Raw genomic sequence first — 20,433 nt, forward strand, 5'->3', positions numbered from 1 at the left:
AAGGCAACAGTTTAAAAACACTCTTCTCACACACTGATGCTGAAGTTCTCTCTAGGCCACATTTGCTATAAGAGTTCAGCTCCCATTTAAGCACCTAAATGAAGCGGCCAGAACTGCAAAAGTCCTCAGTGCCTGGCAGTTCTCAATCTCAATGGGAGCTTTTGGGTGCTGAGCTCTTTTGAAAATCTGATCTTCAACCTCTTAGCATTGATTAAAACCTGCTCTAGTGAATGAAGGATGCATCTAGAGTGCAAAAAATGTTGTGTTAATATATTTGGCATTTCTGATTGTCATTTTTGCAGTTACAAAATACATATAATGCAGCAGCAATACAATATACCTGAAAATATTTGTTGTATTATTTATTTGAGTGCTATCAGCGTGCATGCAGCAGTACATAACTTAAAGGTTAATGTGGCCACTGTCCCAAAAAGATTACACTCTAAATTAGATTAACATTACAGTTCAGACACATCATGTAGCAAAGAGCCACATTATAATCTAGTCTCAAAATGATGGAGGGGTTTTTTGTTTGATTGTTAAAGAGCAAACATTTATTTCTTTGGAGTAACATTCAGAATCTTTGCAGAAGTAGAAGCATGCAGCATTTTAAGACCTCAGAATGTGTCTCTTTAAAGGGAATGTATGCCCAGTGTTGGCCTTGTTGTTGTGGCTACCACCTTTGCTTTGACCTTTGCTTTGACAAAACACAACTTTAGTGGTCATGCATTGTCGGCAAGTCAATATGTGACATGCTTTTCACTTCCCTTTGAGGCCCCATAAATGCCATGAAATGGTTCGACCACCTCACTTAAGCAATTTCCATAGGGGTTCTTTTCATGGATGGTGTTCTAATGACAATATCAATATTTTTATATATCAAACCAAAAGTTTATCAATTAGTGTAATCCATTCATTGACATTTGGACCTTTTGTCCTCAAGGGGAGTATCACATATCCATGTAATATCCTTCAGACCTGGGGCCAAAACCTTCACTCCCTTTTCGGTTCTTTTTCAAGCTAAGCCATCATCAAAGTCAGTTTACGTGAAATATATTGAAATGCATGTAACCATACTGGTCAAATATATGAGGCAGGGTCAAGAGCATAAATTAAGCATTCCAAAACCAACTATGTTATGTTCACTAAGCTGGCTTTAGCTCCGATTTTTCTGAAGGTAGACTATCACTGACTTAAGCTTATTTAAGTTAAAACTTCTCATGTTTGCCCTAAGCTCACACGACTTGTCAAAGTGCCATAACAAATGTGAGGGTTCTGAAGAGGCCCCACTTTTTGTAGGGTAGAAGTGTATTGTGGGATTCTAACTTACTGTATACGCATTTGAATTGTTCTCATCTCTTCAAATGTTTAACATACCACAGTGTTTGGAGATATGCAGTGTGGCTCAAAGGGCAGGAATTGGCCTTTAGTTACCTGCTGTCAGCTGGCACTAAGTTTACAGCAACTGAAAAGTGACACATCAAATTTAAGTCACTGAAAATCACTATACTGAATCCTTGCATATGTTTCATGAGCTGTCAGTAATACAAATCTGTTCTTAATTATTCTTCCATTTAATTTTTTTTTCTGCGTGGATGAGAATTTGATGTTTGCTTTGGCCAGAAATGTTTTAACAATTTAATAGTCTATAAAATTCTGTATCCTTTTACAATCGAAGAAGTTTGGCAAATGAGTAAGACTTTTCTTTTTTAAAACTGTATGGAAATTGAGAAAAATATAATATATTTAAGCTTAGAGTTCAAGTTGAAAATATGTATGAGTAACTTCAGGGAAAATGAACGAGAAGTACTTGTGGCACCTTAGAGCCTAACAAATTTATTTGGGCATAAGCTTTCCTGGGCTAAAACCCACTTCATCAGATGCATGCAGTGGAAAATACAGTAGGAAGATAGATATATATACAGAGAACATGAAAAAATGGGGGTTGTCATACCAACTCTAACGAGACTAATCGATTAAGGTGGGCTATTAACAGCAGGAGAAAAAAACTTTTGTAGTGATAATCAGGCTGGCCCATTTCAAACTGTTGACAAAAAAGTGTGAGTAACAGTAGGGGAAAAATTAGCTTGGGGAAATAGTTTTTAGTTTGTGTAATGACTCATCCACTCCCAGTCTTTATTCAAGCCTAATTTAACGGTGTCCAGTTTGCAAATTAATTCCAGTTCTGCAATTTCTTGTTGGAGTCTGTTTTTGAAGTTTTTTTTGTTGAAGAATTGCGACTTTTAGGTCTGTAATTGAGTGTCCAGGGAGATTGAAGTGTTCTCCGATTGGTTTTTGAATGTTATAATTCTTGACATCTGATTTGTGTCCATTTATTCTTTTGCACGGAGACTGTCCGGTTTGGCCAATTTACATATGGTGACCAGATGTGCCGATATTATCGGACAGTCCCAATTTTAAGACTAGTGAGTGGGGGGTTCTGTATGGGGTGCTGGGCAGCTGTGGTGGGGCTGTGGGCGGGGGGCGATGGGGAGGGGTGGTGGTGTGCACTGAACTGTGCATTTGTGGTGGAAATGTGGGTTGGGGGGGGGGGCTCTGGGCATAGTGGGTTCAGGGGATGCAGGGCATAGTGGATCCAGGGGGTGCTGGGCAGGGGAGCTGTGTGGCACAGCATGGGCCCACCCCCAACAGGACAGGGCATGCTGGTAGCACAGGGCCAGGCAGACCAGTGTACCCCATTGCCCCTGGCCGGCCCCGCCCTTCCCGCTGCTCACCTCCTCAACTGAAGGCGGGGGGAGGGGGTGCAGGGGTGGGTCCCAGCAGTGCTTACTTGGGGCGGCTCCTGGGAAGCAGCCGGCAGGTCCCCGAGATGAGTGTCGCTGGGCTGAGCCAGCAGTGTGGCCCGGGCTCCCCGCAGCAAAGTGTGTGCAGACTGGTCCACTTAGCTCATGGCAGAGCCAAGGAAAGGAGGCATCTGCCTCTGCACGTGCTGATTTCCCCCAGGGCAGGCCGGGGCTGCGCACTGCTAAGCTGCTGCCCAGTTCACTTACCCACATTGGCAAGCAGGGATTGCACCTGGCGGCGGACATCTGCACGATGTACAATCGGGATGCCATTTGTCCCGAAATTCAGGTAACATTTTAAATTTGGTAGTCAAATAGAAAATTAGTCGATTGGGAATGTCCCATTAAACCCGATTGTGATCTGTTATCTACTGGCAATTTTGTTTTTTCAGGTTGTTTTCAGGTGTAACGCTGAAGTTGGGGCTAAAGGCAGGACTGTGGGCCTCCCCTCTGTGACTGCAGCTGGGGCTGGAGCCAGGGCTAGATCTGGGATGGTTCGCTCCCCTGCCCTGCAATTGGGTCTGACTTTGCAACCAGGATCCTGCTCCCCTGTCCTGAGACTTCAGCCAGGGGCTGGAGCTGGAGCCCTGTGCCCCTGGCCCCGTGGCTTCTGCTGGGGGCTGGAGCTGGGGCCATGAGTCCTTGAGTCCTTGCCCCGTGGCTTGTGGTGTGGGCTCCAGCAGCGGCCGTACACCCCTCTTGCAGCTTCCTAGGGGTGTACACCCCCTCTCATGGCTCCAGTCGGGGCTGTGCACCTGTGGCTCTCCCTTTCCTCTCCCTCCCCGCCCCCCCCCACTTGCCCAAGGTGTCCTGATATTTCACTCTTGCGATCTGGTCACCCTAAATGTACATGGCAGAGGGGCATTGCTGGCACATGATATCATATATCACATTGGTAGATGTGCAGGTTAACGAGCTCCCGATGGTGTGGCTAATGTGATTAGGTTCTATGATGGTGTCCCTTGAACAGATAATGTGGACAGAGTTGGCAACGGGCTTTGTTGCAAGGATAGGTTCCTGGGTTAGTGTTTTTGTTGTGTGGTGTGTGGTTGCTGGTGAGTATTTGCTTCAGGTTGCGGGGCGGTCTGTAAGCAAGGACTGGCCTGTCTCCCAAGATCTGTGAGAGTGAGGGATCATCCTTCAGGATAGGTTGTAGATCCTTGAAGATGCGCTGGAGAGATTTTAGTTGGGGGCTGAAGGTGATGGCTAGTGGTGTTGTGTTACTTCCTTTGTTGGGCCTGTCCTCTGGTAGGTAACTTCTGGGTACTCTTCTGGCTCCATCAATCTGTTTCTTCACTTCAGCAGGTGGGTATTGTAGTTTTAAGAATGCTTGATAGAGATTTTGTAGGTGTTTAAGAATGTTGTCCTTTTAACACATCAATTGTATTTCTTACTCTCTATCAAAGTTATGTTTACACTTTTTTTAAAGAATGGAAAATACTGAAATACAGAGTTAGGAGCTGTCAAAGAACTTACATTCTTGTCCATTTTCCCTCCTAATGTTCCCCCCCCCCATAATAGTCGGGAACTTTATTCATTTTTGTTTAGTTTCCATTGTATGATACTGACTTCTCTCTCTCATTTTAGCTTTGAGAAAAAGAAAATAGCAAGGAAATAAAGAAAGGGAGGAAAATAAGAATGAGGGTGGTGGACAGAAGCAAATTCTCTGGGTGTTAACAGAATAGTTAGGACCACACTCCAACTATACTCCAACTCTTTATTCAATTTCTTCTGTAATACATAGATTTCAGTTAACTACTTTGATCCAAAGTCCCAATGAAATCAACAGAAAACCCCCTTTGACAGTTTCGCTCAACCCCATAGTTAAAAATAGCATGAAATTCCACCTACAGTGAAGGTTGAGCTACACATGTCAATATTTTCTCCTTTCTTTTGTCAATGTCATGATTCTTGCACCTGAGGTTTTAGCATTCCTCTCTCTAGTTCATTGGCTAGCATATCTCTGAGAAACAAGGATATTAACAGCCACTTTATAAAGCAAGGGACATTTAAGCATAATCTACAGCTGAAAGAAAATGTTTCTGTTCCTTGTCCATCTGTTCTTGGCAGCATACATTTCACTAGAACTTGTAAAATGGTTCACACAAAACAAGCCTAGTGGGTTCCAGAGAGGATTTAACTCACTTTGGTTGCCCCTCAAACTAGTCTGATGTATTAATGGTTAGAGACTCTTTTTGTCTTGTAAACTGAAGACTCTGAATTTATATTATACTTGTTCCTTGAAATCAAGGCAACTAGTATTTATTTAACTTTTAACTTTACTTTTTGAATAATACTGTTTTAAATGATATTTTACAGTTTTATTACACAATATTTTGGCACTGAACTACATGAAAAGAAAAATATTTACATTGTAAACAAGTGATCAAAATAGGAAATGCCAGATTAATGCCCATACTTTAATTATATCCCCTTGAGCATTCAACCTGTGCAATGAATGAGGCAAAAGTCCTGTGGAAAAAATAGTGTATGATCATGTAAATAAAGTCTGTATCAAAGTGCATAAGCACAAGGAGGCCAAATTAAAGTTGCCTAGACCACTTGAATGGAAGATTATGGGACAAATAAAAGGCACTTTTCTAGCCCAAGGGCTTTCCCTTCTTAAATTTCAAAGACCTGCTACAAACAATGGAGGTATAGAGCTTCTCAAAAAAAAAGGTTGAAAGAGTCTTTTATGATGTTAAGCAATCTAAATATAGAGGTTGCTACCAGACCTGTGTATGCTTATTATTAGACTTTAGAGACATTTTTGTCATGATGTTTTGGAATGAGATGACAGTGAGTCCAGGTATAGTAATCCTGAAAGTTGACAACTGTTAGTCAGTTTAGAAAATAATGTTGCCATTACTTCTCTGCCAGTAATGTTCCTACTACCTTTTATCTTTTCTTATGCTAGTAGTTCCTATTGCTGTCATTTTTACTAGTCAGTCCTAGCTCTTACACCATTTCAGAATTAATTTCTAGTTGAAGTGTTGATGTCTTCCTAAAGGGAAGTGTGCTGAATTGTTTCAGATCTGAGTGATCAGCTGATGGAAGTGGTTGGTCTGGAGGGAGCCATGGAGATGGGTCAGATATACACAGGACTGAAAAGTGCTGGCAGGCGGCTTGCACAGTGCTCGTCTGTTGTCATCAGGTAAGCTCTGTATTGTACCTTCTAGTTATAAAATTTTGTATTGCTACATATTGAATAAAAATCAGACATTAAATGCACATGAAAATTTGCTGAATTTGTAGGTATTTACTGAATTCATGTATTTAAGTGTTTTTATTTCATTAAAATACATGATAAAGCGAATAGGAAAATTCTTAACTTCCGTCTTCTCGCCTTATAGTCATCTCTCACCTCATTGTGAGAAGAGGTTTTGTCTAGTGGTGAGAGAAGAGAACTGGGAGTTGATACTCCTGGGTTTTATTATTCACTGACTCTGAGTGACCTTGGACAAGTCATTTACATTTCTTTGACACATTTCAATCTCTTCATAAGATGGGTATCCTAATATATTCTTCACCCGGGAGTTATAAATTGCCGTTAGTATTTGTAAAGCACTTTAAGATTCTCAGGAGCAAAAAAACCCACACGTTATTGTTATACTGTCTGTTGAGCACTGACAAGTCACCATGAACAAATGCATTGGTATGAGTTAGCCATGAAACAGGAGAACTGGCTAATTTGATTGGGCTGTATTATTTGGACAGCATTGTCAAATTCCTAGGAGCGAGTACAAAAGAATAGCACAAGCATGTAGGGACAAAATCAGAACGGCTAAGGCACAAAATGAATTACAACTAGCCAGGGACATAGAAGACAGTAAGAAGAGGTTCTATAAATACATTAGGAGCAAGAGAAAGACAAAGGAAAGTGTAGGCCCTCTCCTTAGTGGAGAAAGTGAGCTAATAATGGATTACAGCAAGAAGGCTAAGGGGTTTAATGTCTGTCTTGCTTCACTCTTCACAAAAAAGGTAAATTGTGACCAGATATTCAACACAATTAATATTAACAAGAAGGGGCAAGGAATGTAGGCCAAAATAAGGAGAGAACAGATTAAAGAATATTTAAATAAGTAAGGTGCATTCAAGTTGGCATGGCCTGACAAAATTCACCCAAGGGTACATAAGGAACTAGATATTAGCAATTATCTGTGAGAACATATAGAGGACGGGTGAGGTCCCAGAAGACTGGAGAAGGACAAACATAGTACTTATCTTTAAAAGGGTGTACAAAAGGACTCGAGGAACTATAGACTAGTCAACCTAACTTCAATACCTGGAAAGATAAATGTGGCAAATTATTAAACAATCAATTTGTAAGCACCTAGGGGATAATAGGGTCATAAGTAATAGCCACCATAAGCCAACCTAATTTCCTTCTTTGACAGCATTTCTGGCCTATTGGATAGGGGGAAGCTGTAGAGATGGTGTACCTTGATTCTAGTAAGGAATTTGACATAGTCCCACATGGCATTCTTGTAACCAAACTAGGGAAATGCGGTCTAGATGAAATTACTATAAGATGGATGAAAAACTGGTAGAAAGAACAAACTCAAAGAGTAGTTATTAATGGTTTGCTGTCAAACTGGGGGCATGTATTTAGTGGGATCCTGCAGGGCTGTGTCCTGGGTCTGGTACTGTTCAATATTTTCATTAATGACTTGGATAATGGAGTAGAGAGTCCACTTATAATGTTTGCAGATGACTCCAAGCTGGGAGGGGTTGCTAGCACTGTGGAGGACAGGACTGGAATTCAAAACAACCTTGATAGATTGGAGAATTGATCTGAAATGAACAGGATGAAATTCAATAAAGATGTGCAACAGAAGTTGGTCCAATAAAAGATATTACTTCACCCATCTTGTCACTCTAATGTATAAAGTACTACACTTAGGAAAATCAGATACACAACTACAAAATGGGGACTAACTGGCTAGGAAGTAGTACTTCATTAAAAAAATCTGGGAGTTATCGTTGGTCACAAATTGAATATTATCAGGCACCTCCTCAGTCTTCTTTTCCCACCTAGATCAGGTTTGGCCAGGTCAGCTGTGTAGATGATCTGCCTGAAGCTGGAGCCTGAGCTCTGGGATCCCATGATTGGGGGTTGGGGGGCGGCAAGGTGGAGCTGCAAAAGGCGTATATTATATGTAAGGTTATGGCTACACGACAGTTAAAGGCCACCAGGTGTCCCAGGTCAGCTGACTTGGGCTTGCCAGGCTCGGGCTGCAGGCCTTTAAAATGACAGTGTAGATGTTCAGGCTCAGGCTGGAGCCTGGGACCTTTCCCCTCAACCCCGCTCCACAGGATCCCAGAGCTCAGGCTCCAGCCTGAGGCAAATCATCTACACTGCAATTTTACAATCCTGGGCCACCCGGGGGTGTTTAATTGCTGTGTAGACATACCCTAAGATATGGGTAATTGTCCCACTTTACTTGGCACTGGTGAGCCTCAGCTGGAACACTGCATCCAGTTCTAGACTTTAAGAAAGATGTGGACAAATTGGCGAGAGTCCAGAGAACAACAAAAATGATAGAAGGTTAAGAAAACCTGATCTAGGAGGAAAGGTTAAAAGAACTGGGCATGTTTAGTGATGGGAAAAGAAGCCTGAGGAGAGACCTGATAATATTCTTCAAATATGTTAAGGGCAGTTACAAAGAAGATGGTGATCAATTGTTCTCCATGTCTCCTAACATAGGAAAATAAGTAATTGTCTTAATCTTCCACGCAGCAGGTTTAAATTAGGGATTAGGAAATACTTTCTAACTATAAGCTCTAGAATTGGCTTCTGAGGGAGGTTATGGAGTGCCCATCATTGAGGGTTTTTACGAACAGGTTAGACAAACACTTGTCAGGGATGGTATAGGTTTACCTGGTCCTGCCTTTGTACAAGGTGCTGGGCTGGATGACCTCTCGAGGTCCCTTCCAGCCCTACATTTTTATGATTCTATGACTTACTGAGCTAAAAGTGAACACAGTTTTCATTGGTATGACAAAGTGCTGAATAGAACCAGAAAAATCTCTATATTTCCAAAAAAGTTTTTTTAAATATTTGAAAACTTTACAAAATTGTACAATTTTTCACCAGTGAAGCTTGCCTCATCCCACCTCACCTCATGTGCGAGAGAAAACCATTAAGAAACATTAAGAAAATAAGGTGGGATTTTCCAAGGTGCCTTAGGTGATTTTGAAAATCCTACCCATGGTGTTTAATTCATAATGGCTCCCGATTTGGGGTAGCAAGCATCCAATCTCAGTTGATGCAGAGAAGAAATGCTTGCCATCTCCCCTCCCTTTTTTGGAGTGCCATGTGCCTGGGTGCACACCAAAGAAACAATACCTATGCTCTCCTACAAGTCGGGACTCCAAATGTGACACTCTCCCTCAGCTGTTGGGTGAGGCCACTTGCATGGTCTCCGTTTCTGTTTCTACATGTTGCGCCCTGGCCATAAATTACAGCAGTTACTCCCTTGAAAGTGTAGGTATTTCTGAAGGTGAAAGCCTACCTTCTGCTGAGGGTATTGCACTTGCCTTCCATTGCCCTTGACTTAAATGGGTGCAGAATTGGATGTGCCCAAGGTTATTATTTTGATTCCTGCCTTTACATTCCTGTAGGCTTATGTAATTATCTGATGTGCATCACTTCCAGTAGTGCTGGGTCTATAAAACTGTTATTCTGCAAATCATATTAGGGCACTCAACATTCTAATTGTTTTATCCTTAAAGGCAAAGCCTCTGAACACAGTCCTCCTTGGAACTGACTTTACTGCTATATGAGTATGAGCAGGGTACCAGAATAGATGCAAACAACAGAATATCCTCCCAGTGCTAATAAAAAATACTAATATGGCTGAAAGAGTTTTCTTATTTGGTTCATAAACAGTAGTTTGAAAATTGTTATGGGTAGCATGGACTTCTCTTTATTATTTGTATTGTGGTAACATCGAGGCCCCCCTGTCCCATTGTGCTCGGCACTGTGCAGACATGTAACAAAAAGGTACTCTTTGCCCCAAAGAGCGTCACTGTGTTCTTATTTAATAAAGTAGGTTCATACCCTAAGTTCATGCAGACGTCAAGCTCCACTATCTGCACTCTGCTCTGTCATGAAGGAATAGCTGCATCTTTTTAGCACATTGTGCCTGTTTGGTATACTTTTGTTTTGCATATTAAAAGTACACTTGGGGCTGTTCCTAAATGACAGTATATATGTTTGCACATAACATTACAGAAGAATACTTAAAATAAGTGCATTACTTTTTTGTAGGGGCATTGGGTTACGTACCTGATCTATGGTGGAATAGCAGTGGAAGTTGCATGCACACTTGTAGGCAATAAATGTCCTGATGATTGCACACATCTGTTCTGTCCTCATAGATCTCTGTTCAAAATAGAAGTTTGATGAATTTTGTCCAGCCACTCTTATTCATATAATTAAATATTTTACTTTAGAACCAGCAAGTCACTGCCCATGCAGATTGATGGAGAACCATGGATGCAGACTCCTTGTACAGTAAGTATGCTTTTATCAACATATCCAATAGAACTGGAAAAGAAATTTGAGGGGGAAATATTTTTTCTATGATAAAAAATGGCAATCAGTTTTAATGATCAAACTTTCATTTCAGATCTCCTTAAATGTTAGAAACTGCTCCTTTTCAATTAGAGACAACTGTAGCTATCAACATTGACTTAGCTTATGCTCCATAATTTCTGTACACCCACACAGATACACAGCACACCCACTCTCTCACGCGAACATAAAGAAACAAAACCTGTAATTTAATCATACTATTTCTTCTACAGGTTGAGATGGAAGAAAAAGAAAGAGATTGTTATTACATTTCTTATTCTGAATACTTGGGAGACTCTCAGATACTGTAGTGATGGGAGGGCCATATAAATAGATGGATGTGTGAGCACAGAACAGTGGGAAATCTCATGAGATTTGTCACAAAATCTTTTGGAGTGAAGAGGTTGTGCATAACCTCTTGCAGCCATAAATCTGTGGTTATAGAGCAACAGGACCTGTGATTTCCCAGTCACTGGACTTGCAGAACCCATGGAAGGATGTTGGCCATACCGTTTTTTACAATCACCCCGATGTCTGATCCATGGAGCATCGGACCCATGGTTACAGCCAAGAACACCACACACCGTAGTCCGTTTTGTTGCCTAGTCAAACTACCCTTTAAAAGTGGTCATAAAATGCATGTGTTCTTGTGTGCAGCCCCTTCCCAGATTTACTGTATCATTCCTAAAATAAACTACTCTGTCCTCTATAGCAAACCCATTATGGAACGTGTTTATTTCCCTTTTGTGGGCAGATTAATCCACAGACTTTAAGCTTCATAAAGGCGAGTATCTGCAGAATCTCTATACATTTAGTCACAGAAGAATGATTCTATTTGATTTTATTTTTTACATTTATATTACAAGAAATATTTTCCCTTTTTCTTCTGCTGAAAGAGTGCTGTTGCTCCCTGCATTTTCATAAATTTTGCCTGAACTGTTCTCTGTGTCTCCATGCACAGAAAATACTTGTGGCACCAAAAACAAAATTTACAAATCTTCTTAGACTTTCTCCTTGTCTTGGTTCTAAGTGGTCAAATATTTATCCAAGGCTAACATTCGAGGAAGGAGTTTTAGATATCTTTGTTTGATTTTGAGATCATATTTCCAAGGCTCTGCTTCAGAAAGATTTTTTTTTTTTTGTGGAAATCAGGGAGCATTTGTTCATGTACTATGTAGCTTTCTCTATTCAAGCACGTGCACGAAGAAAAGTGTTACTGACTGTAACTGTGTGAACAAACTGTTTGAGCCCCAGGATTGTAAACTTCAGAAAAAAATATCAGGAGACTAGTATAGAAATCATGAGTTTTTGCCTATAGTACAGACTTCAATAAAGTTTGCCTTGAAGTTGTCCCTCTGACTTAACCAAAAGTAAATTATCATTTCTTTTAAGATGAAGAGGAGTTCAACACACACACACACACACACACACACACAGTGAGTCCCATCCCTCCAGCGTTGACATCAGGCACATGGCTGCGTCTTTAGGCACTTAAATACCTTTTAACTTTTGATCCTCAGTGCCAAAGTCACTTTTGAAATCTGACTTAGCCATCTGAGTTACTTATGCCCAGATTTTTAAAGGTATTTAGGAGCCTTTGGAGTTAGGCACCTAAATATCTTTTAAAATTTGGGCCAATGGCTTTTTGGTGAAATCCGACCCCACTGAAGTCAATGAAAGTTTTGCCATTGATTTAAATAGTGCCAGGATTTCACCCTATAGCTCTAATAACATAGAGAATATGAAAGCTAAAAATTATTATTTGTATTGTGATAGCACCTAGAGTTCCCAATAAGTATGGAAGGCCCATTGTGCTAGGCACTGTACGCATACATAAAAAAAGACAGTTCCTGCCCTAAATATCTTATAATCTCAGGCCTCAATTCTGCATTATGCTGCACATAGCCAGGCTGCTATGCTTATCTGGAGATCCACTGCAGGCCGCCCAAGAAGCACAAGTTGCATGATCGAGGCCTACATTTTATTGCTTTCATCATCTTTTCATATAGAACTCTTTGTGAAGGAAAAATTATAACGTGAGTGGTTACATTAAACATCTTTGATAATTAGCTGAAGAGGAAATTCTATCACAGCTCACCCAGCCAAAATATAGTGACATAAAATATATTTATGGTCTCACTTGATCTCCAAACAGGTCATTAATAGTAAAGAATCTTCAAAGGCTCTCGAGTTAATTTGATAAACTTCTGTCTTCAGGCACCAGTATTTCTTTAAGAAAAATAATATTTCCATTTACCTACAACTGTCTTTAGCATTGTTTTGAAAAATCTCAAAGAATATCTGTCTTAATTACAAAAAACTGCAATTTCACTTCTTTCATCTGTTCTTGATTTGGTAAGTACCAAGTGTGAATCTCAAGCAGCCAGTATCACTAGATTAAAAATGGAAAAAAGAGACATTTATGGCAGATGCAAGAATATTTCCACTGTGAAGGAATGGAAATGCTAGTCCACTGGCAGGGCCATTTTATGGAATGCAAGAAATTAAAAATATCTTTGGTATTTGTCACAAAGCATGTGACATACTTTCTGTCTATTGGTGTTGATAAGATTTATTTAACAACAGGACATTTATTACAATGGCATGATTTTTTTTTTCTCATTAGAAGAACTCATAATACATGGCACCAGAAAATTATACAGGTGCTTTTATCATCCCTGGAAAAGAGGTTTGAATATTTATGTTTGAATGAATTTATGTATGAATTTTTTCCCTGGCCTTTCTCATACTCTTTAAGAGTGTAATTGAACCATTGTGCAGAGAGCCAGCACAAGGTCTACCTCATTACTTAACCCCCACCTAGGGGCAGGGAGACTGAGGGCTGAACAGCTTGGGCCTCTTACTCTTTGTGGAAAGAGTCTATGCGTAGCTAAGAGAGGGGCCACAGACCAGCTTTTACATAGATCCACTGGCCTCAACACCCCAGGCAGCGGGCACAGAGGAGCTCTAGTTGCAACTCCATCCCATAGATCTCTCAAGCCATTCGGGCCTAATCTCACTGAATGCAATGGGACTTTTGTCCTTGATTTCAGCGGCAGCTGGATTGTGTCCTGGCTCTATATAGCAGTTGATGATAGGGGAAACTGTCCAGCAGTAGTTAAATAGTTAACATAGAAACTGATGCCAGCCTGTAAAAAGTTTCTCTTGTTATAATGACAACTTGCATGAATTTCTGTTTCTAGCCCTGAGGTTTGGGGGGACTGGTTTTTGTTTGTTTGTTTTGTGCTACTGTTGTGTTTTTGGTTCAGGGGCAGTTGGGCGTTCTTTTTTCCGTTCACTGCTACACTGCACATTAGTGTTGTTTACCTATGCATAATTTTTCTTAATTTCACAATAGTCATTTTTGTAATTGACAATGCAATTTCCTGCATGTGTGCTTTCTGCACCTCAGACAAGTATGCTACCATAATGCACCTATCTTTCCAGTTCAAATTGTTAAGAAAAAATTAGTTGTGACTAATTGCCAATTAATTTGCAGTAACTTGTGGGAGGGGGAACAATTGCACCTACTAATTAAAATTTAAAATATTCCAACGTGTCATCTTTAGGTGTCTGTGGAATACATAATTTCCATTTTAGTTCTGCGCTGGATCTGTAACAACCCTGAGCTTGACAGCTCTATTAATTTAAAAGCTCAGTGATACCTATTAGTACAAAACATGAAAAAAATGCTATTAATCATTTATTTTAATTTTGCAGCTCTGTCATTTTCACAGTATGTTTAAGAATTATGGTGACACCATAATGTTTTCCAATCTACCTGTGTGAAGGGGAAACAGATCACACTACTTAAGAGAGATACTAGAGTATATTATTAGAGCTTAATTAATGCCAGACTGATTAGATGTGATTGCATTTTGCACAATAATATTGTTAAGAAATTGTTTAAAAGGACTGCCACATACAGCTCTATTTAAAACCATTGGGCTGGATCAGAGAGGTTTGGCCCAAATGTACACAGCCCAAGCCAGAGAGCTTAAAACTCACCTTTGCACTTCTCTTATCCTATGGCTTCTCTGTGCAGGGTAGTCCTCTGCACTGTGTTAGACATGGGAGGCATGTGAACTGCCTCTTGTGGGAGGTTAGCCCCCCAGCCCTGCCCCTGGAGCCCAGAACCCCCCACCCCAGGCTGCCCCAGCTCCGGAGCACCAGATGGGTGGGCAGCACGGCCCCAGTCCCTGCAGCACTGGGTGGGTGGGTGGCGCCCCCCTGGGCCATGGCACAGGTGAAGACTAAGCTGCAAAATGGGAAGCAACGTGGGGCAGAGCGTGGGTGGGGCCACGCCTGGCTGTTTGGGGAAGCTCAGCCTTCCCCAGCCTATCATACCCACCACCCATGGTGTTAGAGCACCCTTAAGGGCTGTTCTTTCTGGCACATCTGCATCTGGCCTCAGTCGTTTTGGGGGATAGTTATGATGTAGTGTTGCCCCAGTCACTCCTGCCCCAGCAGCAGGGAGAGGAGTGGCATACAAACCTCTAGTCTGTGGGATAATCCTGTGAATCTCCCTGCTGATAGTGTGAAGCCAAGTGGCCACCTGTTGCCCATGTATATGGCTCAGTATGTTCATATTTGAATTTAACTTTGTATCCTCTGAGGTGTAGAGTTGACTGTTAATTCAAATATTTTAACATAAACTGGGAGTATCATTTATAGTTTCTTATTAGTTAGCATCTTGATTAGTTCCTGTATTTATAACACCATATTCTGTTTTCACTGGAAGGGCAACGATGACCTCTTATTTAAGCGTACTATGATGTTAGGAACACACATATAACTAGCACACATTGTAGAGTCCAATAACACAAAAGGAAAACTATTTGATCTAAGAAACATAGTTAATACATTAAACGTATTACTCCCTACTGCATTTCATTTACTGGATGCATTGTGTTACTGTGGCTTCAAGGCACATTTTGAAGCTCTGACGTGCTCCTGAAAAAAATAAATGTCCATTTTATGCATTTATAAACATTTTTAATATGACAGACTCAGACTTCTCATGTATTAGCAAACATTACTATCTTCTGATGATACAGACTAACATGGCTATCACTCTGAAGCCTATCTTCAAATAAGGAGCAATTACTATCTCTAATTTTAAGAGTTATGCTCTTCTTTAAATTGAGTATGGTTTTCCTTTTAGCAAGTATATCATTAGCTGCACTTCTGAGGGCTGCAAAAATTATTTTAAAATTTCTAATGCTACATTTTCCCTGGAGCCATTTATTGATGTCTCAGCCCTTTAAAACTTCTGCATTAGGACTACAAACTTACTGGGTGAAATCCTGGTTCCATTGAATTGAGTGGGAGTTTTGCCAATGATTTCAGTGGAGTCAGAATTTTACCCATAGTGTTATATACTGACCTTTCATCAAATGCATCATAAACTACTGGTAATACTTTTGGCTGCTTGCAGTTTCTGTTTGGGTGGAGCTTTGTTTTCTGTTGTTTTTTGTTTTTCTTAAAATATAACGTTTTCTAAGCAGAAGCATTTTCTCATGGTTTTCCTATAGCTGCAACTTAACTTTGCATCTTTTAGAAACATTTTTCTTTAATTTTCTGATAATCATTCCACGTACATTGCTTTTTCAAAATAATCACAAAAACATTCAAATTGACCCAATGGTCATATTAAATTCTCCCAACCCAACATAACTAAATGGTTTCTCCACTCAGTGCTTTCAGTTCATGTTGAACCCATGGTCTCCAGGAAAGCCTGAGAACATAGCATTTGCAGCATTCCGTGAAAGTCAAGAGGATTTGGATCTCAGATGCAGTATGTGTTCCTAAAAGGGGCCATCCCACCGCCCCCATTACTAAACATAACACCTACATATGATGTATGAGTGACAGCAACCCATGAGATAAATTCACAGGGCCAGGTCATCAGCTAGCATCAATGGAGCTATGCTGATCTGGTCCCCAAATTGGTGCCTGAAGCTAGGTTGACTGTGAGGAAAGACACTAAATTTCATGCTAATGAACAATAACATACTAAAGTTACATATTAGGTCGCAGTGCAACGAAGATGTGAAGAGTAAGCTAAAATTCCCATAGAGTTAAATAAACCCCCTCGTCCTGTTGAGATTTTTATGTTTCTGTCTCCTTGGATTGTAAAGTAAATTTCCACCCCCAAGAAAAGGATTGTTCTAGATTTTAATGAGCCTCTCCACGTGACGTACATTTTTGTTTCATTACTATTAGTGAATGACAAGTGAAGAATATTCATTTTACCTTGAAAATGTCAGGTATGCACTTGAAGAGAGAGATTTTTTTTTGCAGTTTTTAATGAGGCGGTGTTTCTTTTGAAAGAAATACCCATTTCTGATGTGGATACTATGCAGGTGACAACTGATATTTAATAAGTGATGGTTCTTGTATCAGTTGTAGTTCACTAAAGAAAATGTCTCAGATTGCTTTTGAAAACCTCTTAGTGTCACTAGCCCAAAGGCAAGATGTGACCTTTTTATTACATAATGAGAATCATTTATTATCTTACAATGTATCTTAAAGTCACAGACAAAATGCCACTTTGATAATTGCTTTCAATTAGCTTTGAGCATAGCATACATTCATAAAATGTCTTCTCTAATTTAGACTTGAATTAGAGAAAATTGCAGACATAATATACTTTAAGGTTGTCTCATTTAAGGTGATTCGTAGTTTTATATCAAAGAAATCAAAATGAGTGTCTTTAGAGCAGTCTTTCAAAGTGTTTTAAACAGGCTTTTCAATATTTGATTCTATTCTATTACCAATTAATTAACAAATTAGAATGCTAGTTCATCATTTTTGACCTTTTTTTCTATGTTAACTTTTGACTTTTATTCCTAATGGTTATTTTGAAATTAAGTATCATGGCTCGTGTTAAAAGAGAAGAACAACCTGATTAGGGGAATAAATAAGGCATGTTATGATACAGTGTATATCTTAATAATGGGAAACCAGCTTGGTGTCCCCAACATACAGTGTGTCCTTTCCTGCTTTTGAATTCCTTTTTACTACGTGGATATGCAAAATATTCAAGTGACAAGCAGTGATAAAAGGGCAAGTTATAAATCTCATGCTCCTGTAGTAAGAGAGCATATTGCTATGTTCTTATTATATATGATTAATAATATGGATTTCCTGTATGATTACAATGTATGTGTTGTAACTATGACTGTAAATGAATTTGTTTATGATATAAGCAAATGTCAGTTGTAACAAAATGTATTTCAATAGCTACTTTTCAATCCTTGGTATCTGAAGTTTCAGAAGTTACATTTTAAGATTTTAAATGGTTCAGTCACTTTGTATATTTGTAAAAATATGATAAAGAAGTTGAGTTAGCTAAAGAGATAACTGTTTGTTTTTTTCTTTCCCTCCCCCCAGATAAAAATTACCCACAAGAATCAAGCCCCAATATTGGTGGGACCTCCTCCAAAAACCGGTCTATTCTCCTCCATTATCAGAAGAACAAGGAACCACAGCAAGGAATAAGCCTCTGTAGTTTAGTTCTGAGAAAACAAATTAGCAGCACTGGGCTTTGGAATATTTATGCCAGAAATCTTTCAAAAGTTTTAGAATATCCTCGACTCACAAAATTCTGGAATTTGGCATAACAGTTTCTGTGACTGAGCAAATGTAAAATTATGCTATTAGAAAAATTTATTGTCACTTTTTTAAGGCAATTTTGCATGAGGAAAGCAGATGTTTATATACAGTAATATGGCATATTTTTGTTGCATGCATTACCATTTACTAATTTATGGTATAATTCTGCCATGGAACATGAGGAGGGAATGCTCTTGGTAATTTGATTTATTTCGTAAGATTTTATTTGTAGTTAATTCTAAGGCAGTGATCATAATCCAGAGATTCTGTAGTTGCCCCCTTGAACCCAAGCATCTTCAGATCAGCAATTGATTTGACCTGTATCACATAAGAGCTTGGAAGTTCACAGGTCCCATTAACTTGGCCTTTTACATTTAACATTTCTTTCCACTCTTGTGAATATTTTTCTTCAGCAATTTAACCCCACTGGGGAGTATTAAAATACTTTTTCTTTGCTAAAATACCTTTCATCTTTCAAACACTGAGGCATGACACACAAAGTCCCACTGGATCACTGGTACTACTCACATGTAGATAACTTCTCACATGTGTAAGTTTTTGCAAGATGGGAAGTCAATGCAGGATTGCCTGAGTGAGGACTACAGGGCTAAAGGTTAAAGGACAGTGAATAAAGGTAATGGTACTTGCAAAACTAGTCAGCAGTGTTGTTTGTTGAAACATTAAAACATTTTACTCAACGGTAAATCTTTGTAATATACCAAACTTTAAATCATCTTGCATATTGGCCAAGAGTGCAGTATGTATGCACACAAATAACCAAACCACATGTCTTATAAACTGCATTTCCCACCAAAGATCTAGTGAAGGACGCTTCAGAGAAATGGGTTAATGCATAATTAATCATGAACACTGTAGCAGACTTACTTCTGAAAATTTACGGTTCTTTGATTACCTTGGCAATGTCCAAACTAATGCTGGAATAGGAAAAACAATCTATTAATTACAGTTTTCATGCTCACCTTTCATTTGTTTCATACGTTAATAGACTGACACACAAACTTGTTGCTTCACAATTAAAACCATTTCTAATTTTGTTGTTGTTTATAAATTTGCAACATCCCTCATTTTCTCATGCTTTAAATTAGTCTCCTTCAGGAAAGGATATGCTCTTATCAGTTCCCTTTCTATTCATTGTTACCTGAAATCAAAACAATTCCTATTATAATAATTTGGGAGGCAATTGTTTAGGTCTTCATTTCCTCAGCCCTCTGAGAGACTTCTTAACAGCTTGGATATCACAGCACAGGTCTTATTGTCTACGGCTCGCATGGTACTGTCAGACTGTCTAATGGTTAGGTCCAAGAATGGCAACCTTTTTCAGTGTTGCAATAAATTTACAATATGGGTCTACAGTAAAATGTTTTTTTATGCAGTCTTGACATTGTTCTTTGTACAAAATGACCTGCACCTCTTCACTGCATGTTTTATGTTCTCAAACATTCCATCGGGGGGGGGGGGAGAGGGAAGGGCAGGGGGGGAACTGCTTGAAATGCATGATTTATTAGTTTCCTCCCACCTTTATCGATACATTAAAGTGCCAATGAGTTATCCAATCTATTTTTTTAATTGATTCATTCATCTTTAAAGAGTAAATAGCATTTAATCATTCTGTTGTGCACGGTACTGTGCATGGATTTAAGTAAAGCTGCTACCGTTCCGTTCCTTAGTATGAGTATTCAGCATCTCTTTTGTATATAATAGATCCTGAACAAAAAGGCAGCATAGTGCTGGTGAGGATTATGTATATGAAATATGCTCTCAATGTTCTAGGCAAAGACCAACATTAAGTTCAGCATCAGGTAGAAAAATGAGATGACAATTATTCCTTAAAATTGAGACATAATTCACCATTGCTGGGTCCAACGATGTTAACAGTTACAGCAGGATTTGAATGTCCCTTGTTCTTGTATATTACATGCACTCTCTCATGCACACAAAAGATTCTGATGCATTAGTGACTGCAGATTTCCGTAATTACAAGGTAAGAAGTATTTGCATAAAGAAAGACCTTGCTGGCATAATGCACACACTGGCTTTCTGAAATTATGGTTACAGGTAATAAATATTTGCTCATGACTTGACATAGAATTTTCTACTGTTGCTATTCAACCTTTTACGTCAAAACATGTTGAATGATACCATTATATAATGTGGCCCCGATGATTATCTCTTGAACACTGTCTCTCTGAAAAACAAATAAAATGGTGCATAGGGTATTCTTTAACAATGGATGCCATTATTAACATGCCTGATGACTAGGTAACTGTCAGCTATACGGTTTTCCATATATAGAGGGATGGATCGGCTCATATATACACTCCCCACACATACCTCCATCAGAACAGCTGATGTCTCTCATGGTATCTGTGCTCAAGAGGCTAACTCATGACTGACATTCTCATTGATGAAATA

At 39.4% G+C, this 20,433-nt stretch overlaps 1 protein-coding gene across 2 annotated transcripts in view; it reads left to right on the forward strand.

The window, feature by feature from the left end:
* DGKB (diacylglycerol kinase beta) overlaps positions 1-19,431 on the forward strand; it is a 500,582-nt gene extending 481,151 nt beyond the window's left edge. The window contains exons 25-27 of one of the 2 annotated variants that reach the window (XM_074945832.1): positions 5,838-5,958; positions 10,263-10,323; positions 17,779-19,431. In XM_074945832.1, the coding sequence (XP_074801933.1) occupies positions 5,838-5,958; positions 10,263-10,323; positions 17,779-17,886 (290 nt within the window). In that variant the 3' untranslated portion in view covers positions 17,887-19,431. The remainder of the gene's footprint in view (positions 1-5,837; positions 5,959-10,262; positions 10,324-17,778) is intronic. The other variant, XM_074945833.1, reaches the window with a different exon arrangement.
* Positions 19,432-20,433: the final 1,002 nt, after the last annotated feature.

The sequence above is a fragment of the Natator depressus genome, chromosome 2, assembly GCF_965152275.1.
Source record: "Natator depressus isolate rNatDep1 chromosome 2, rNatDep2.hap1, whole genome shotgun sequence".
Taxonomy (NCBI): domain Eukaryota; kingdom Metazoa; phylum Chordata; order Testudines; family Cheloniidae; genus Natator; species Natator depressus.